This window comes from Zeus faber (genome assembly GCF_960531495.2).
Source record: "Zeus faber genome assembly, chromosome: 17".
NCBI classification, from domain to species: Eukaryota; Metazoa; Chordata; class Actinopteri; order Zeiformes; family Zeidae; genus Zeus; species Zeus faber.
This window is the reverse complement of record NC_137204.1, coordinates 29,241,846-29,253,937: the sequence shown is the minus strand read 5'-3', so window position 1 is coordinate 29,253,937 and position 12,092 is coordinate 29,241,846. Positions and strand designations below refer to the sequence as shown.

The 12,092-nt window shown below is 48.4% G+C and overlaps 1 protein-coding gene across 1 annotated transcript; it reads left to right on the top strand.

Annotated features, from left to right (window-relative positions):
• Positions 1-477: 477 nt before the first annotated feature.
• On the top strand, positions 478-12,092 carry LOC307243082 (uncharacterized protein; the record flags this gene model as incomplete). Its single annotated transcript, XM_080017732.1, has 10 exons — positions 478-667; positions 1,713-1,790; positions 1,886-1,970; positions 2,523-2,653; positions 3,108-3,231; positions 4,100-4,244; positions 4,560-4,670; positions 6,714-6,841; positions 7,260-7,347; positions 11,850-12,092. 10 exons carry the CDS (start codon positions 478-480, stop codon positions 12,090-12,092), a joined length of 1,323 nt encoding a protein of 440 aa, XP_079873858.1.

Here is a 12,092-nt window from a genome sequence, read left to right as displayed (position 1 = left end):
ACAATTTATAGACATCCCACAGATATCGATGTACACAACCTTATCATCCAACTACACAGCCCCCAAAAAAGACCCAGAGGGAGGGGGAATGACCACCGACGTCCCATTGCAGACCATCTAGTGGGGGTGACGTCATGTTGAACGTCATGACGTCATGTTGAACTTCATGACGTCACACCGACGAGCCTGGACTTATTGACGACGAATCAGGGGGTTGGGCTGCGGAGAGCTCACCGTGGAGCCTCACCTGCTGGGGGAGGGGCCTGCCGTGGGAACCAGGAAGAGGAGCCTGCAGCCAGGTGGCCACGCACACACGCACACACGCACGCACGCACACACGCACGCACGCACAACCCGGCAACCGGGCGACGCAACAACTCCGTTCCCCACGGTGCGTATCCAAGGGGCTCTGGGTGGGGGCTCTGGGTGGGGGCTCTGGGTGGGGCCCGTGGAAGCTTCATCCGGCAACAAGGAGACATGTCCAAACTCCCGGGCCACGCGGGGCTGTCGGTGCTGGGGGACCACTCCGTGGACTTCTACCGGGACCCGGTGGGCTTCGTGCGGCGGCGGGTGGAGCGGCACGGCGCGCGGCTCTTCCAGGCCCGGCTGCTCAACCGGCCCACGGCCTTCATCTGCTCCGTGCGCGGCATGAGGGAGCTGCTCTGCGGTGAGGGTGCGTGTGCGTGCGTGCGTGTATGAGGGTGAAAGAGCGATGTTGCAAAACCAAAGAGCTCTTTGTACATGAGGAGTTGTGCAAGTTGTGTGTGTGTGTGTGTGTGTGTTTGCACTTTCTGTCAAAAGTGCAAAAAACAGCATTTTATCTTGTGGGTCAGGATGAGTGACTCAGTTAAAGTCAGTTTTATTATTATTATTATTATTATTATAATTATAAGTATTGTGATTATTTTGTTATATTATTATTATTATTGTATTATTGTTATTATGGTTTAATTGTTGAGGTATTATTATTTCATGATTATTATAATAATTATTATTATTTTATTGTTTTTTATTATTGTTATTATTTTATTTATATGTTTTATTATTGTTGTTTTATTATTGAATGTATTATTATATTTTAATTGTTGTTATTTTATTATTATTATTATTATTGTTTTGTTATTGTTATTATTAATTGATTATAATTAATATTAATAATAATATTTTAAGGCTATAAATCTTCAGCTCCCAGACAGTTCGACAAGATGTTGAGACACTAAATAATATAAAACACTAAATAGTAAACACTGTCTCCTACACTGTTTACTATTTAGTGTTTAATGTTGTTTTAGTTTTGTTGCAATATTTCTTTTTTTTCTGCCATTTTAGTGTAATATTTAAATTGGACTTATGTTTGCTTTTTTAAATATATTTATTTATATGTTTATATGATATATTTTATTTATATTATATTTTATATTATATTATTTATTTTTATATAATTTTATATACAATCTTTTGTGACTATATATATATATATACATACAGTATGTATATGTATATATATATATATATATATATATATATATATATTCTTTAACGTTTTGTTGTATTATTAATTTGCTTCTTACTTACTGTACCTTTTCAAACAGTGGATTAAAAAAATGGTCTTAAAACTTTAATCTTTCTCAGAGTGTTTCAGTCATAAGGGAGACCCGTGACCAAGCTGTGTGTGTGTGTGTGTGACTGACATTTAAATGTATTTTCCACAGAGAAGTCCAGTGTGTTTCTCAAAGATCCGACTGATCTGATGACCAACGTGTACGGAGACACCGTGGTCACTAGCAACGGTACACACACACACACGCACACACACACACACACACACACACACACACAGCAAGCTTGCTTTTTAAAATGATTATTTTCGTGTGTGTGTGTCCAGGTGAGGAGGCGTGTCTCCTGCGTCTCTCTCTGAGCAGCTTGTTCTCCACTTCCTGTTTGGAGTCATGGACTCAGCACACCAACAGGTTTTAGTGTCTCATTTGCATATTAAAATACGTGTGTTCTGTTTTGATTGGTTAACGAAAGAACAATGTGCTTTTATTATTTATCATATCGGATGAAATAATTATTAATTAATTATTTATTATTTGTATTTAATATTTAATTTATTTTAAATGTTATTTATTTATCTATTTATATGAATTGACTCAAAAAACAGACATAATTAACCTGTTAAAATACATGTGATCTCAGAAGTGTGTGTGTGTGTGTGTGTGTTTGCTTTTCTCGTCACTACAGTGTGTGTGAGCGCCACCTGCAGGTCCTCGCTGACAGGTAAAATGTGATTGAAAGTCCATGTGTTTGAGGAAGCAGCTGATCCGTTGAAGGTGGTCCCAGTCATCCACCCAGGAGGTCCTTATCACCCAGTGACCCCCGGTGGCTGCTCTGGGATCTCTCTGAGGGAGGTTATTTATTAGTGTGTGTGTGTGTGTGTGTGTGTGTGTGTGTGTGTGTGTGTGTGTGTGTGTGTGTGTGTGTGTGTGTGTGTGTGTGTGTGTGTGTGTGTGTGTGTGCAGTCAGTGTGTGTACTCCCTCTTCAAAGCTCTGGCCACTGAGCTGGTTTTGGGTTTGTTTCTCAATGTTCGACCGGAGGAAGAGGCTGAACTGTTCCAGGAAATCACACAGCTGTGCACGCAACACTGGCACGGTAACACACACACACACACACACACACACACACACACACACACACACACATATACACACACACACATCAGACATACACGCATATACAGACATACACACACAAGAGATATAAATATATATTTTTTATTATAGTATTATATTTGTATGTATATTTTATTTATTATATTATATTTTACCAAATAATAATTTAATTATTATATAAATTATTTATTATTTAATAATAATATATTTTTCTCAGTTGTCAAAATAATAATAATTTATATCAATATACATATTAAACAATAAATTATAAAAAGATAATAAAATAACAATTCATTCATTTATTTTTTTAATAATAATATATAAATGTTAAATACAACTTTATTTATATACTACTACTACTAGTAGTAATAATTATTAAAAATAAAATAAAAATAATAATAATAACAACATTTCCCATGCTATTTGATGCACAGGTCTGATCTCGGCTCCGGTCAGTCTGAAGGTTCCCATGTGGTCCTCCGGGTTCTGCACGGCCCTGGAGGCCCGGGAGCGACTGGTGCAGATCATCAGGGACAAACTGGACCAGGACAAACGCGGGTGAGAACCCGGTCTCCCAGCCGGGTTTTTTTCTGTGATAACCCCGGCTGGCTACACGTTGTCCCCTTACCAATTGATGATAGTATTCTATGATCAATGAGTATTCTAATTGATTATAGAATACTAATTGATTATAGAATACTAAGAGCAGAATAAGTACCAAGAATCAAGATAAATAACTTGATAAACTAGTGTTTCCTCCTCATGACCTGTGAGCAGATACTGAGTCTTTGATTATCATTGACTTTATTCCAAGAGGTGCTGCCACCAGGAGCAGCTTTGATTCAACAACAGTTTATTTGAGCTATTTTATCTTGAAGCTGATTTCTTCCTTATTCTCTTCCTGGTCCTCTCTCCGGTCCTGGTCCTGGTCCGGGTCCTCTCCCTGGTTCTGGTCCGGGTCTTCTCCCTGGTCCTGGTCCCTGGTCTTCTCCCTGGTCCTGGTCCCTGGTCTTCTCCGTGGTCCTGGTCTCGGTCGTCTCCCTGGTTCTGGTCTGGGTCGTCTCCCCGGTCCCGGTCCTGGTCTCTGGTCTTTTCCCTGGTCCTGGTCCCGGTCGTCTCCCTGGTTCCGGTCTTCTCCCTGGTCCTGGTCCTGGTCCTGGTCCTGGTCCTGGTGCTGGTGCTGGTCTTCTCCCGGTCCTCTCCCTGGTCCTTTCTCATTCTCCTGGTCCTGGTCTCTGGTCTTCTCCCTGGTCCTGGTCCCGGTCCTCTCCCGGGTCCTTCTCCTTCTCCTGGTCTTGGTCCTGGTCCTGGTACTGGACTTCTCCCGGTCCTCTAACTGGTCCTTTCTCCTTCTCCTGGTCCTGGTCCTGGTCTCTGGTCTTCTCCCTGGTTCTGGTCCCGGTCCTCTCCCTGGTCCTGGGTCTAGTTTTGTGGGGGCTCTGGGCTCCTTGCCCCTGCCTGAGTCCAGCTCAGCCTCCCAGCACCTCCTGCTCTTCATCTCAGCCCTGATCCCCAAAGCCCTGGCCTCCACCCTCACCTCCTTCACCCTGGCTCTGAGCGGAGAGCAGCAGGTCAGTCCATCCGCAGGTGAACATTAGGCCGTAGAAGTCATGAAATAGTTTTAAATATCAATTTAGGAGTTCTTAAAAGTCATTGAATAGCTTCAAATACCAATTGATGAGGTCTCAAAAGTCATTAAATAGTGGTCATGGGGTCTTACGTCAAAATCCAAATCCTCCTTCATATCATTGGGATTTGGAAAGAAAACATCCTGGGACTCTGCACTCCCTCGCGGTCCTCATCGTTGGAGGCGCGACGTGACCGTTGGACGTCTGGTTCGAAGGATGGAACAAGATGATGTTCTGTTTCCTGTTTCCTGTTTCCAGGACGAGACCCGGCGCCGGGCTAGGACGGACCCAGACTTCCTCCAGTGCGTCCTGCTGGAGGTCCAGAGGCTCTGGCCTCCGTTCATCGGTGGTCGCAGGCTCGCCAACCAGGTAGGCTCCTCACTCACCCAGGTAGGCCTGGGTCCCACCAGGTGGGCTTGGGTCCCACCAGGTGGGCTTGGGTCCCACCAGGTAGGCCTCAGTCCCACCAGGTAGGCCTGGGTCCCACCAGGTAGGCCTGGGTCCCACCAGGTAGGGCTGGGTCCCACCAGGTTGGCTTGTGTCCCACCAGGTAGGGCTGGGTCCCACCAGGTTGGCTTGTGTCCCACCAGGTTGGCTTGTGTCCCACCAGGTAGGCTTGTGTCCCACCAGGTAGGCTTGTGTCCCACCAGGTAGGCCTGTGTCCAACCAGGTAGGCCTGGGTCCCAAGAGGTAGGACTGGGTCCCAAGAGGTAGGACTGTGTCCCACCAGGTAAGCTTGTGTCCCACCAGGTAGGCCTGTGTCCAACCAGCTCGGCCTGGGTCCCGCCAGGTGGGCCCGGGTCCCGCCAGGTAGGCCTGCATGTATGCCCGATGGAGGTATTTTTGGGCAGTAGGAAGCACCAACCGAGCTGACAGATGCCGCCCTAAAGGTTCCTACTGCACCGACCAGTTAGTTTCCAGAAGATAAGTTGTGGAGAACGAAGGTCTGGGGCCATTTGTTATTTCCCTGGAGATGATTTCCACAGGTTAATGATGGACAGACAGACAGACAGATAGACAGACGGATGGACGGACGGATGGATGCTCATCCCTGGAAGGACATTTCAGTGTCATGGCCACTTACACACAATGATGATAAAGAATGAAAAATAAAATGTAGGAAAAACCATTTGAACATTTTAGGAATAAGTGTGTGTGTGTGTGTGTGTGAGTGTGTGTGTGTGTGTGTGTGTGTGTGTGTGTGTGTGTGTGTGCGTCGCATGCTTTGTAAATAGATTTTCACATTTTCCGTCTTCCTGCACCGTCAGACTCTTTACCCCAAGCCAAGCAGATCACGTCTGCAACCACCAGCAATTCATGAGCTGAGGAACAGGACACACCTCCACCTCCACCTCCACCTTCTGCTGAACAGCCTCCGACCCCACCACCTCAAACTGCTTCATGTTGTAGTTCATCCACCCATCCCAGAAGGTGACGGTGTCACTTTGACAAACACAACATGAGGCGGAGAAGGGGAGAAGTGGGGCCCGGGAAGAATGGAGGTGGAGGAAAAGTGGAGTCCAGTGAAGAATGGAGGTGGAGGAGAAGTGGAGTCCATGAAGAATGGAGGTGGAGGAGAAGTGGAGTCCATGAAGAATGGAGGTGGAGGAGAAGTGGAGTCCATGAAGAATGGAGGTGGAGGAGAAGTGGAGTCCATGAAGAATTGGAAAAGGAAAGAAACAACCAAAGAAAGAGAAGGAAAGAAGGAAAGAAGGGAAGAAGGAAAGAAGGAAAGAAGGGAAGAAGGAAAGAAGGAAAGAAGGGAAGAAGGAAAGAAGGGAAGAAGGGAAGTGAAGGACAGTGGCCGAGGTCATGAGGCCCCGGGACAAGACGCCTGTCAGTCATTCTCAGGCTCCGCCCCCTGACGTGTCACTTCCTGTGTGCTTTCAAAACCTACATCCATCCAGAGGAAAGGTGGAGCAGGAAACAGGACGTAGGGACATAACATGTAGAGGTGGGAGGATCTCAATGTGGGGTCGGGGGACCCTCCGGGGGTCCCCAACCAAAGGATGGAGGCGTCGTCCGCACGTATCTGGCCGTGAAAACAAGCCTGTCTGAAAAGAGGAGCCTCCTGGCTGATGTCCTACAACAACACTGAAGAAGAAGAAGAGCACGCAGCATGTGGGGCTGTCGGACACTTTAGTACTGGTTAGTACTGCTTAGTGCTGGGTAGTACTGGTTAGTACTGGTTAGTACCGCTTAGTACTGCTTAGTGCTGGCTGGTACTGGTTAGTGCTGGTTGGTGCTGGTTAGTACTGCTAAGTACTGCTTAGTGCTGGCTAGTACTGTTTAGTGCTGGGTAGCGCCGGTTGGTGCTGGTTAGTATTGGTAAAAACTGGTTAGTACTGGTTAGTACTGTTTATTGCTGGTTAGTGCTGGTTAGTACTGGTTAAAATGTTCTCTGCTCTGCAGGACTCCACCATCGGAGGCTTTTCGGTTCCTAAGGGTTACGCTGTGATATACATCAGCCAGGCGATCCACAGGGACCCAGAGGTCTTCCATCAGCCGGACCACTTCCTGCCAGAGAGATGGAGCGGAAGGTGAGGACGTCCTCTGTCTCTGTCTGTCTCTCTCTCACTCTCTAGGGTTAGCATATTAGTTATAAAATCAGACGAGTTATCATACTAGTTATATTATGTCCACTACATATAGTATTTCTACTAGTTATGTAGAAATAAGAGAGGTAAACCTTAGTGCTGGTTGGTAAACCTTGACACTAGCTTGTAAACTTTAGTGCTGGTTGGGTAACCCTAACCCTAAGTGCTGGTTGGTAAACCTTAGTATTGGTTGGTAAACCTTAGTACTGGTTGGTAAACCTTAGTGCTGGTTGGTAAACCTTAGTGCTGGTTGGTAAACCTTAGTGCTGGTTGGTAAACCTTAGTGCTGGTTGGTAAACCTTAGTGCTGGTTGGTAAATGTTAACAACGGTTCGTAACAGTTTGTATTTCTTCCTCCTCAGCAACTCAGGTCAGCAGCACCTGCTCTGTTCTCTGGGGAACGGACCGAGGAACTGCATCGGATCCAGGCTGACGGAGACCTTCCTCAAGGTACCACTCCTTCTCCTCCTCCTTCTCCATCTCCTCCTCCTCCTTCTCCTCCTCCTAGGTAGGTAGGTACTAGATAGGTAGGTAGGTAGGTAGGTAGGTAGGTAGGTAGGTACTAGATAGGTAGGTAGGTAGGTAGGTAGGTAGGTAGGTAGGTAGGTAGGTACTAGATAGGTAGGTAGGTAGGTAGGTAGGTAGGTAGGTAGGTACTAGGTAGGTAGGTAGGTACTAGATAGGTAGGTACTAGATAGGTAGGTAGGTAGGTAGGTAGGTAGGTAGGTAGGTAGGTAGGTAGGTAGGTACTAGATAGGTAGGTACTAGATAGGTAGGTAGGTAGGTAGGTAGGTAGGTAGGTAGGTAGGTAGGTAGGTAGGTAGGTAGGTAGGTAGGTAGGTACTAGATAGGTAGGTAGGTAGGTAGGTAGGTAGGTAGGTAGGTAGGTACTAGATAGGTATGGCGATATGGCGATATGGCGATAGTGGCGCCGCCCCTAGCGGTCGCCTGCGCCGGCGCTCCGGTTACTTTCTTACTCTTTAGTATTTTTTTCCTTTTTTTATCACAATGTTCGCCAGAAAAACATCAACAATTAACTCATACGGCCGCGATGCACTCATGGATATAAAAATTTCCCTAAACGAACAACTTTGGGACTTTTTATCCGTGGGAGCAGAGTGGCCGGCGGAAATCCTACGCGGGAACACTCGCAACAACAACTACAACAACAAAAATGGAGTCGCTGTTCCACGAGCCGGCCCACGGAGGAAGCACCGAGGTAAACGAGGCGGCATTCGGGTCAGAATGAGGACGCAACCTTACCGTCCACCTCTGCCAAGCATCCTTCTTGCTAACGTCCAGTCCCTGGAGAACAAGATGGATGAACTTCGAGCGAGGATTCAATTCCAGCGTGACACGAGGAACTGTTGCGTCCTCTGCCTGACGGAAACATGGCTGACCCCACTGGTGCCGGATGAAGCCATACGTCCAGCCGAGGCCTTCTCCGTGTTCCGCGGCGACAGAACGGGAGAGTCGGGGAAATCCAAAGGTGGAGGCGTCTGCCTAATGGTAAACAACCGCTGGTGTAACGCCAACAACACCAAATTCCTCTCCGGCTCCTGCTCGCCGAACCTGGAACAGCTGACCATACTATGCCGTCCATTTTATCTCCCCCGGGAATTCAGCACGGTCATCATTACAGCCGTTTATATCCCACCGCAAGCGGACACCGACGCAGCTCTGTCGGTTCTGTACGATGTGTTGTGCGGATTTCAGAACAGACATCCCGACGCGGCTGTGGTGGTGACTGGGGACTTTAACAGGGCCAACCTTAAAAAAGTTCTGCCGAATTTCCACCAACACATCACGTGTGCCACCAGGGGAGACAGAACTCTGGACCATTGTTACACTCCTTACAAGAACGGATACAAGCCCGTGTCGCTCCCTGCTTTCGGGAAATCAGATCACGCCGCGATCTCGCTGCTTCCTGTTTACAGGCCTCTGATCGCGCGGGATCTGGTGATGACGAGGGAAGTGAAGCGGTGGACGGACCAATCAGAGGCTGCGCTTCAGGACGCTCTGACTGACGTAGACTGGGACATGTTCCAAGCAAGTTCAAGTGACGTCAGCGAGTTTACGGAGGTTGTAGTGAGTTTTGTGGCTACGCTCGCGGATGAAATCGTTCCCACGGTGAAAGTTCGGATATTTCCAAACCAGAAACCATGGGTTGATAAATCCATCCGCTGCGCTCTGAATGCGCGCACGGCCGCTTACAACGACGGACTTGTATCTGGTAACATGGACAACTACAAAGCGGCGTCGTACAATCTGCGGAGGGCGGTGAGGGACGCTAAACGGACGTACAGAGACACCGTGGAGCTGCAGATGGAGCGGGGGGACACAAGACGCTTGTGGCAGGGGCTGCGAACAATAACAAACTACAAGAGCAGCTCCTCTCCAGCCACTAGTGTGGACGCCTCCCTGGCCAACCAACTGAACTCCTTTTATGCACGGTTCGAGTCTGGCAGCAACACCTGCTAGCTCGCCGGCTAATTGGAGTTAAACCGCTGGGGATGAGCGCGCACTCTCAGTGTCCGTGCACGAGGTCAGGAGGGCTTTGATGCGGGTGAACACCAGGAAAGCTGCGGGCCCAGATGGCATATCTGGGCGAGTACTGAAGACCTGTGCTAACCAGCTAGCTCCGGTGTTCACCACAATATTCAACATCTCCCTGGCTGAATCAGTGGTCCCGTCCTGTTTCAAGAGGTCCACCGTCGTTCCTGTCCCGAAGATCGCCTCTCCAACCTGCCTGAATGACTACCGTCCGGTGGCCCTCACCTCGGTGGTCATGAAGTGTTTCGAGAGGCTGATTAAGGATTACATCTGCGCCTCCCTCCCCCGCACCTTGGACCCGTTGCAGTTCGCGTACCGGCAGAACAGATCCACGGATGACGCGGTCTCCCAGGTACTGCACACCACGCTCACGCACCTGGATGGCCAGAAGGGGGCCTATGTGAGAATGCTGTTCATTGATTATAGTTCAGCTTTTAACACCATAGTTCCCACCAGACTGGCTGTCAAGCTGATGGAGCTAGGATTGAATGCTCCGCTGTGCACCTGGATCCTGGACTTCCTCACAGGCCGCCCCCAGGTGGTCAAGGTGGGGAAGTACATGTCAAGCTCCCTCACCCTGAATACAGGATCCCCCCAGGGTTGCGTCCTCAGCCCCCTACTGTACTCCCTGTACACACATGACTGTGTGGCCAAGTCCAGCTCCAACACCATCATCAAGTTTGCTGACGACACCGTGGTCGTGGGCCTGATCACCGACTGCGATGAGAAGGCCTACCGCGAGGAGGTGGCTGACCTGTCACTCTGGTGCCAGGACAACAGCCTCCACCTGAACGTCAGCAAAACCAAGGAGCTGATTGTGGACTTTAGGCGTGGATCACAATCGAGGACGCACGCGCCCTTGTGGATTAATGGGACTTCTGTCGATAGGGTGAGCAGCTTCAGATATCTGGGAGTCCACATCACAGAGGACTTAACATGGACTGTTCATACAGACACTCTGGTGAGAAAGGCGAGGCAGCGTCTCTACCACCTCAGGCAGCTGAGGAAATTCCGGGTCTCGGTGAGGATCCTCAAGTCCTTCTACTCTGGAGCAGTGGAGAGCATCCTGACAGGCAACATCACTGCCTGGTTTGGGAACTGTACTGCCCAGGACAGGCGGGCCCTGCAGAGGGTGGTGCGTTCAGCTGAACGTACCACTGGAACTACCCTCCCCCCCTTGCAGGAGTTATACACCAGGAGGTGTAGTAGCAGAGCCCGTAGGATCATGAAGGACCTCATCACCCCAACAACGGACTGTTTCAGCTGCTGCGGTCAGGCAAGCGCCTCCGCAGTCACACAGCGAGAACAGAGAGACTGAGACGGAGTTTCTTCCCTCAAGCCATCAGAACTGTCAACGCTGACCTCACCAGGGGTCCTAACTGAGCCATGCACTAGGCTCCACTACCTACTGTACTGTATGTAGCATACTGTACCGCATACTGTATCACTGTTCAGGGTTGTTCGTGATGCCGTATTGCTGCGCCGTACTGTTGTATACTGTGCTGTATTATCCCAAACACTACCTCACACTATTCACATTCACATGCCACTTTAATTCACATGCCACTTTAAATGCACATATCTGTATATACATAGGCATATTCCTTCAACCTATTCCATTTTATTTCAATTTATTTTTTATTGTATTTTATTCTATATATTTTTTATCTTATTCTATAAGTATTCCACTTACTGTATTACGTTTTAGGAGTCAGTTAGTTGGTCTATTAGAAAGGAATTTTCTACTTTTTATTTTATTTTCTATTTTTTCCTAGGACTTATTGTGTGCTATCACCGGGTGCGTTGCATTACATTTCACTGCATATATGTATGGAAGTATGTATATGTATGTGACAAATAAGAAATCTTGAATCTTGAATCTTGAGGTAGGTAGGTAGGTAGGTAGGTAGGTAGGTAGGTAATGAATAAACTGAATGACAGAGCGGGGTGAGGGGGGAGGAGGGTGAGAGACAGAGAAGGAAGGATGAACATCCAGTCACTCCATGCATAGGGCTGTGTGTGTGTGTGTGTGTGTGTGTGTGTCTCTGTGTGTGTGTGTGTGTGTGTGTGTGTGTGTGTGTGTGTGTGTGTGTGTGTGTGTGTGTGTGTGTGTGTGTGTGTGAGATAAAGTGGATAAAGATAGATGGATGGACAGACAGACAGACAGACAGACGGGTGGATGAATGGATGGATAGGCAGATGGATGATAGACAGACAGATACAGTAGGTGGACTGACATGTCTGCACGTGGCAGGATAAGCAGTATCTCACTGGGATGTGGTCGGAGATGAGAGAATCATCCATCCCTCTGTTAATCCCTCATCCCCCTTTCCATCCCTCCATCATCCCTCCATCCCTCTGTTCCCTCCTGTCTAATCCCACCTCCCTTACCTTACCAGGTGGTGTGCAGCTTCCTGTTGCAGCGCTACGACTGGCGGCTGGACCCTCCATCACAGGACGTCCAGTACAAATGGCTGCCGGTGTCGAGACCCGCCCAAGCCCTGACGGTCTGCTGGAGCGGACTGGACTGGAGCGGACTGGACCGGACTGGACTGGACCAGACTGGACTCGACCAGACTGAACTGGACCAGACTGGACTGGACCGGACTGGACTCGACCAGACGGGACTGGACCGGACTTGA